General features: G+C 46.0%; 1 protein-coding gene across 1 annotated transcript in view; it reads left to right on the top strand.

Annotated features, from left to right (window-relative positions):
* The first annotated feature begins 318 nt into the window (after nt 1-318).
* Nucleotides 319-8,332, top strand: part of LOC119387642 (uncharacterized PE-PGRS family protein PE_PGRS10) — an 8,525-nt gene continuing 511 nt past the window's right edge. The window contains exons 1-2 of the mRNA XM_049412460.1: nt 319-396; nt 7,797-8,332. The exon at nt 7,797-8,332 is cut by the window's right edge and continues 511 nt beyond it. Of these exons, the coding sequence (XP_049268417.1) occupies nt 319-396; nt 7,797-8,332 (614 nt within the window). The remainder of the gene's footprint in view (nt 397-7,796) is intronic.

Genomic DNA, 8,332 nt, shown 5'->3' on the forward strand with positions numbered 1-8,332 from the left:
AAGAAAGACATTCATATTCCCTGATATAAACAATTAATAAAAAATGCAAAAACTTGAAGCAATTGTCATAGAGTTAAAGATAAGCGTTCTCGACAGACCTCTGCCTGGCTGGGTAAAAACTATACAAGAAAATGACTATGCTAGCAGATGACTTTCAGTGAAGCCGGGATCATTGAAATCGAAGATAGTTGCACAAAAAGACTATACTTAGGATCGTGGTATATAGAGACGACGCTGGGACACAATAGATCAACGGAGACGCTACAGATCGTACACGGCCCTCAAAATCAGTGTAAAAGGCAAAACACAAAGACCGCGATGGTGGAGAGGATAACACATAACCGCTTCAAAACGCTATCCCTGGTGTCGTGCCGGATAGTCACCCCTGAACGTTGGGTCAGTCTTTATTAAAACTAAACTTAGCTGCTGAGTCATGTTCTTCTAATTGTCATAGAACAATGCATGATAACAATACGTGATATTTCATCCGCAGGCATTCTGGCGGCGGTGTTTGCAGTGAGGGGAAAAATACGTCGCGCATATTACGACAACAAAAGCAGTCCTGTTTTTTCTGGTTTCCCTTTTTCGAGTGTGTGTGTGTGTGTGTGTGTGTGTGTGTGTGTGTGTGTGTGTGTGTGTGTGTGTGTGTGTGTGTGTGTGTGTGTGTGTGTGTGTGTGTGTGTGTGTGTGTGTGTGTGTGTGTGTGTAGCGCGCAAAAACCAGGGGTCGGCAACCTGCGGCCCGTGGTGCAGTATCATGCAGCCCCCGGAATGACGTGAGAACCCCCCCCCCCCACCCACCTTCGCCTATCCCTTCCTGTCTGACTGAAGGCCGACATGGCAGTTTTGACCTCAAACGGGGTTAGAGGGGAACGCAGAAAGACCGCTTCCAGTTGGCATTTTTCCACATGACATCACTACTTCTGTTGAGCATGTTCAGCAACAAAAGTCTCATTGAAAGAGTTCTTTCTTTTTGCTTGTAACCTATGCTTGCAACTTGCAATTGCAACCATGTGACATGCGTTTTGTAAATAAGCATGACTTCTATTCTAGTTTTGTACATTATTGTGAATTCGCCGAATTTTTTCTCTTCGCCTGCAAAGCAACTCCCCCTCCCACATTGATTTTCCGTGCAGCCCCTGCCGCGTCGGTTTCATGCAGCTCGGCTCTCCTCCTCAAAAGGTTGCCGACCCCTGATGTAAACCCTTTAAAAGCCGACAACTTTGAAGAAAAACACCCCTATATTATTACTCTCGATATACATCTAATGTTTTAGTAAAGTTTCTTTATACTTTAGAGATGACACAAAGGACACACACGCACGCACGCACGCACGCACGCACGCACGCACGCACGCACACACACACACACACACACACACACACACACACACACACACACACGCACGCACGCACGCACAAAAGATACCTCTACTGCAAACCCTCACGGCGCCTTCAACGTGGATTTTGACCTTCAGAGGTTAGTGCAAAAATGAAAGCATCCCACCGGCGAACCCGGAAACCTCAAATCGACCTCAAATCGCGCTGAAAGTTCGAGGTTACGTGTTTCGCGCTTGCTTCGGCGCTTACAGTTTTCCTGCACGATTCATAACAAGGAAAATAATCCTACCTCACCACAACAAAAGGTGCTTCGTGACGTTACTTGCAAGTAGCATTACTGGGCTTACGAAACTCTCCCGAGTTACAGAAACCGCTTCAAACGAACAGTTAGAAAACTCGCACATCCACGTAAGAGGATAAGGATAAAAACGAATCTTCTGAGAGTCTTACTCAGCACAAAACTCGTGCATAATATACTGCGTTTTATAAAGTGGAACACTGTCAAAAACTAGGCAGGTTTATTTTTCATCGGGATCGCCATTCCACGAGGAGCTATGATTGGGTAATTTAAGTGTACATTTTGTGGGTGATTTACGCAAGTGCCACAACTTCTGTGTGTGTGTGGGGGGGGGGGGGGGGGGGGGGGGGGGGGGCGCGCGTGCGTGTGTGTGTGTGTGTGTTCGTGTGTGCGTGCGTGCGTGCGTGCGTGTGCGTGCGTGCTTTGACAAATAGTCTTTCTCCATACTAACTCTTCCACTTTATTGAGACAAGACGGATGCGATAACGTGTGTTTGACAGGTCAATGAAGAAGTCCGCTGTGAAGAAATGAGCAATAACTTACGTGCAGCCAGATGAGTGGCGACGAAGATAAAAAGAATAAAAAAAATGAAGGCAGCTTCGCACTAGGGGTGCCAAGCCTCAAGGAAGTGCGGAGCTTGGCGGCCTTTTTCGTTTCTCTTTATTTTTCTCTTTCTTTCTTCCTCTGTTTCTTTGTTTTTCTCTCATCTCTCTGTTTTTTCTATGTCCTTTTTGTCTGTGTTTATTTCTATTTCTTTTTTCTTTCTCCCTCTCTCTTCTCTTTCTCTTTCTTTCCTATCTTTGTCTCACTCTCTCTCTATTTCTCCTTTTTTTCTTTCTATCTTTTTCTCTCTCTTTATTTCTTTCTTTCTCTCTCTTTATTTGATTTTCTCTCTCCTTCTCATTCTTTACATGCTATGCTTTACTCTCTTCCCTCCTCTTTTCGCTCTCCTCACCCTCACTTCCCTTTCCGGCCACCTTTCTATACTATGCTATACAAGGTTATGCTATGTTCAATATGGTTGAGAGCTAGGCTAGTTGGTGACTGATCCCATGGTTGATGAGAACAGTTGATGCTATGCTCTGCCACCGTGCCTGGATAGCAGAGTGGTTAAGACGCTCGCCTTCGGATCGTGGGTACGCGGGTTCGAATCCCGTCGCTTCATGAGGAATGTTTTTGCCACCATTTTCTCTCATCTTTCTTACTTTCTGTCTCTCTCTTTCTTTCTTTCTTTCTCGCCGTACTCGTTCTCTCCTCTCATCCATCAGGGTTATTACAGACCAGGCCGGAGAAATCGGCGCACGTGTTTTGGGAGCGAAGCGCAAGAGGACGAAGAGAGCGCTTCCGATTCATGATGATGATTGTTTCTGTTCGCACTACCCGGCGCAACGAAAAGCTTTAAGTGCTCCGCTCTTAATTAGTGAAGAGTATGAATTTAAGAAACAAACATGAGTGTTTTATTTATTTACGTACTTCTTGCGCGCTTAGAACACTGTCTCGGAAATAAACGTTTCATTCATTCATTCATTCATTCATTCATTCATTCATTCATTCATTCATTCATTCATTCATTCGTTCGTTCATTCATTCATTCGTTCATTCATTCATTCATTCGTTCGTTCCTTCGTTCGTTCAGCTACAAATACTGCTGCCTCAATGAGTCTATTGCAGGGTTGGGATAACCAACAAACATACGACCATTTAAATGCAGTCTTGTGTGGAATCTTTCAGTGGTATAAAGAACGGATGTTTCCCGGTAATGAACTCTAGGCTTCAATTGTTGATGGAAAAGAGCTGCATTTAGAGGAGACAGTGTGGGCGAAAATGGTCGACATATTTAGGGCGTGAGACTCTTCGTAGGTGAAGGTTTGGAGAAAGTCGAATAGTTATCTAGGGAAGAGAGACGAGGAGAATTGATTAACGTGTAAAGGAAATTCAGGCATTCAAGACGGCGACGCGCTGCAAGAGTATAGTGAGACCAAGCTGGAGAAGAAAATTAGATGGCGAAAAGTCTTTGTCATATCTCCTACAAACAAAACACACACACACACACGCACGCACCAGAGCCTGTATGGACTCCATACGATGCAAGCATATTCGAGGATGGGACGAATGAGGGTCTTGTTTAATTGTTAGAAGTGTAGTTTTAAGTCAAGCTTTTATAAGCCAAGCTTTTATAACCAGGCGCCGGCGAGCGCACAGAAATGCGGCCCTCGAAGGTGCGCCGGTCACGTGCGTATTCGTTTGCTCTGTTTTCCAATAAATGATGCTCCCTCGGCGATCAGCCGTTGTCGGCGATCAGCCGTTTCTGATATGGCAATCTGATCTTTTATCGAGGTCACTTGTCATTTCACGTTGCCACATTTCATTGTTGCCTGGATGTGAACGCATGACCGTTGTTGTTAGTAACTGAAGTGTTGCGCTGCTAAGCACGTGGATGAAGGACCAATTCCCGTCACGGAGGAAGGAAACAGTTAGGAGGGAGCACTGCGCAATGCGTTAAAGAAAGAAAGAAAGAGGGGAAGAAAGAAAGGAAAGTAGTACTTCGGACGCAAAGCTTCGCTTGCTCCCATATTCATGATAGGGCAAGGGTTCCTGACTTATTTTTCTCTTTTCAATTTTTTTTTGTGGAGCAAGACGCAGTGCATAAGATTTGGGGAGGAAGGAAGCAGAAAGGCGGAAGGCAGAGAGGTTAACAAGAAAATCGTCTGGTTTGCCCCATGCTGGGCGATTGGAATAGGCAAATATAAAGATGAGAGAGAGAGAGAGAGTGAGAAAAAGAAATTAACAGTTAAGTCGTTGACGCGTTCGGAACTGCACCACTAGTCAAAGGCGCTGGCACAAGTCCGTCGTCCTCAAGAAGAAGAAAAGTGCATTCACTGCGTTGGTGGCCGAAGAAACCTAGTCTTTCAAGGGCCTTGTTACAAGTGATACGAATGTGTTTTCACCATGACAAATCGTGTGCTAGTAGGATACCTAAATATTCGGGCACGAACACTGCATGTAAAGTAATATTATTAAAGGCATACACAAAGAAGAGAGGGCATGAACGTCGGTCTTGAAAAAGTTTACATTCATTTGCCATGCTTCGTACCAGTTACAGAAGTCAACGAAGGAATTGTTAAGAACGACAAGGTCAGTTGGAGATTTAATGATACGGTATAAAACGTAATCAACTACAAAAAGGGCATCCTAACTGAGGTACGTAGGGCGAGATCATTAATGTAAAGCAGGAATAAACGAGGACCCATACTGAACTTTGTTAAACCTCTGATGAAGTGGCGTTGAGGGTAATTTAGTGGAGTTGAAACGTAAATATTGTGAACGCCGGGAGAGAAAGTCCGCGATCCATAACAATAATATCTGGGGTTTTATGTGCCAAAACCAAGGCCCGATATCCAACCAACCAAGGATGAATTTTTTTTAGCATAGCGAGAGAGAGAGAGAGATACGAAGAGGAAAGACAGGGAGGTTACCAAGCTTTGGCTCGGTTGGCTACCCTGCACTTGGGGTGGGGGAAGGGGGAATAATAGAAAGGAAAGGGTAGAGAAGAAAGAAGAAGACTAAGAAAAAGATGGATGAACAGTTTGAAACTACACAACACGAACTCGCGCTGTCAGTTCACAGGCGCTCGTGAAGTCCGGTGGTTCTCAAGAAGCACAAGAGGGCTTTCGTGGCCTTGCGCATATGCGAGACCTTACGCCAAGGTCCCAAGATCTTCTTTTCTGTCAGCGGTCTTGAGTCCAGGTGACGGAGCTTGACTCCCATACTACGTCGTTGAGCTTGGTATGATGGGCACTGGCATAGAATGTGTTCAAGCGTCTCCTAGCAGGCGCAAATGTTGCATGCCGCACTGCTGGCCATTCCAATGAGACACGAATATGCATTCGTAAATGCCACGCCCAACCACATGCGGCACAGTAAAGTTCCATCGCGTCTTGAGAGCCCGGATGGCAAACTAAGTTGCAAATTTGGGTCAATCAAATACAGGCGCGCGTTGGGAAAACCCGGCGTATTCCATTGTAGAAGAGTGATACGGCGTGCAAGTGATTGTAGTCGCCACGCGGCGTCTGTTCTCAAGAGTGGTATGGGTGTCCGCAGGTCCGCAAGCTGCACGATCAGCATAGCGAACAACTTGTGCATGAGTTTAGGGTGTGAGACAGTTTCAAAGGCCTTTGCAAAGTCGATAAAAATAGCATAAACCTGGCCACCTGGCTGAAGAGCTGCTGGTGTCGGGAACGAATTCTGTCATCTGCCTTACAGTGCTGAGGTCATGTCTAAAGCCATGCTGGAAAGTGATCAAAATTTTGTGTCAAGAAATTTCATGATATTATTAAAGATAATATGTTCCATTAATTTACATTACTGTGCTGTTAAGGAGATGGGCCTTTAGTTAGATAATAATTAAACATTGGCTGAAAAAAGAAGGGGGGGGGGGGATTGGATTGAAGCAAGTTTCCACGAGAAGGAATGGTGGTGGTTGAGAGAGATTTTCTGAAGATAATTCTTAGATATCTGCCACACCAAAGAGTGTTTCGGACGAGAAAAGTGGTTGGGATACCGTCGGGAGCACATGACCTCGTGGTGTCTACGTCTATGTTAAGTATACCCTCAAGGGACGTTCACATGTCGTCTATTGGAGGCTCAGTATTTGGAGGCTCAAGTCAGCACTTGTTGAAAGTGGTCTAATGCACAGTTTCGAGCTAACTGCTATGCTTCGAATACTGGTCACTATCATTTTTTTTGTCTTGATACCATTCCTAATCAATTTTTCTAACACTTCCTTAAAATATCGCGCTGAAGTGTATGATAACAACAATAAAAGGTGATGTAAATGATAATGCTCAAGTACCTATAGGTAAACTAAGCATAAGACATAACATAACGAACTAGAAAAAATCCTTAAAGGCTAAATGCTCAGAAAAGGTGGCATGCCGAATCACTATCCCACGCCAGTCGACCAACCCAGCTTATCTTCTATTCTGTTTCCCTGGAGCGCGCGAAAAAGTCAAGCACGTCAGGAACGCTTTTATCGCGTGCGTCGACAGTCAGCCATGCAGTTGTAAAGCAATGCTGGCCAGAATGAATATTTCCTTGTTGATCCAAAAAACCAGTTGCTCTTCAAAGCCCAGTAACGTCCTCCCGAAAAGAAAGCGCTGTTTAGAGGCCTCTTGACACAGAATTCGCTTTCAGCCCTGTCGTACGTGGCCAAGACGTTATCAGTTGTTTCGGCTGCGCCGCTGTGAGACATTGACCGAGGAAAGTGAGCTTGCGACGCTCCCCGGTGCGTTCAGGAGGTCAACTCCACGCGAGACCCATTCAGACCGCTATAAAGGGCACCCTACGTCGCAGCCGGCCAACAGACGATACCAAGAGCCAGCCGTGGATACCAACATGAGAACCGTCGTGAGTACTCGCTCTGTCTCGAACACATATTGTCCCGATGCATGCGCTCTTGTTGCAGCTTTGCAGCCTCAATCCTCAATGCGGTTGCAGAGTTACTTCAAGGTTGCCAAATGCTCTAATCTAGCGAAGAATAGATATGCTGCTAAGTGAAATATGTGGGTGCTGTGACATACAGGTGGGTGCGCGTAGAGATTCATTTTACTGGTGCACTGGGCTCCACCTTATATCGTACTGGTGGCTTTGAAGCAGGCTTTGTGCCAGCATCAAACCTGCCATTGTGACATAAATGTTGAATATCAAGGTGAAGCACGAAACAAAAATGTAAATGTTGCACGCAGTAGTACTTAACATAGCCAAAATCAGCAGAGTTCAGGTAAATATGCAGCATTACAGCATTCTCATTAACAGCGTTCTCATTCTCATTACAGCATTCTCATTGGTCATTGTGAACAAGGCTCCCGTGCCGAAGTCGAAACGTCTTTTTAAAAAATTTTTTTTTGCCTTCTACCTTCGTCAGCGTTTTTTATTTATTTTTTTTATTTTATTCCACTTTGTCCCCGACCAGACGGGATTCCATCAGACTCTTGACTATTCTCAATAACACCGATTCTTACCACACACACCCGACAAAGACAGGAAGATTACTGATCCAAAATATCGTTGGTCTTACCGAATAACATTTAAAATCCCACTGCGTCTAACATAACTTATTTCTATCGCGAGTCACAGAGGCTGCGTGTTTTGGTCGCACAGGTGCTTTTCATCTTCACGTGTGCGCTCCTGGACAAGACTTGTGCCGGAGGCGGAGCGGTGCCTTTCTTGGGAGGAGGCGGCTTCAATGGTCAGGGCGCAGCATTGAGCCCCAGTCAAGCGGCGAATCTAGCGGCTGCCCTGGGTGGTGGCTTAAACGCAGGCCTGGGAGGAGCCGGTCTTCTCGGTCCAGGAGGCCAGCTATTAGCAGTACCGAATGGACAGGGAGTGTCTGTTCCTGCACCAGTGGCCACGCCGATCGCTTCTGTTACATTCCTGAAACAGCCCGTCGTAAACCTGCGGTATGTGACAAAGCCCGTCATAAAGTATGTCAAGCACCCAGTGGCCACTGTCCATCACGCCATTAGGCCCGTTGTCCGCGTGGGCCAAGCTGCCGGCGGAATCAGCCTTAACGGGCACGGCCTTGCTGGCTTCACTTCAGCGCTCGGTAATAACGCGGCAGCACTCAACGGCCTCGGCGGTGTCAAAGCAAATGCACTGAAGGTGCAGACACACGTCACTGGGGCCAGTGCGGTGGC

This window comes from Rhipicephalus sanguineus, chromosome 1, assembly GCF_013339695.2.
Source record: "Rhipicephalus sanguineus isolate Rsan-2018 chromosome 1, BIME_Rsan_1.4, whole genome shotgun sequence".
Classification (NCBI taxonomy): Eukaryota; Metazoa; Arthropoda; class Arachnida; order Ixodida; family Ixodidae; genus Rhipicephalus; species Rhipicephalus sanguineus.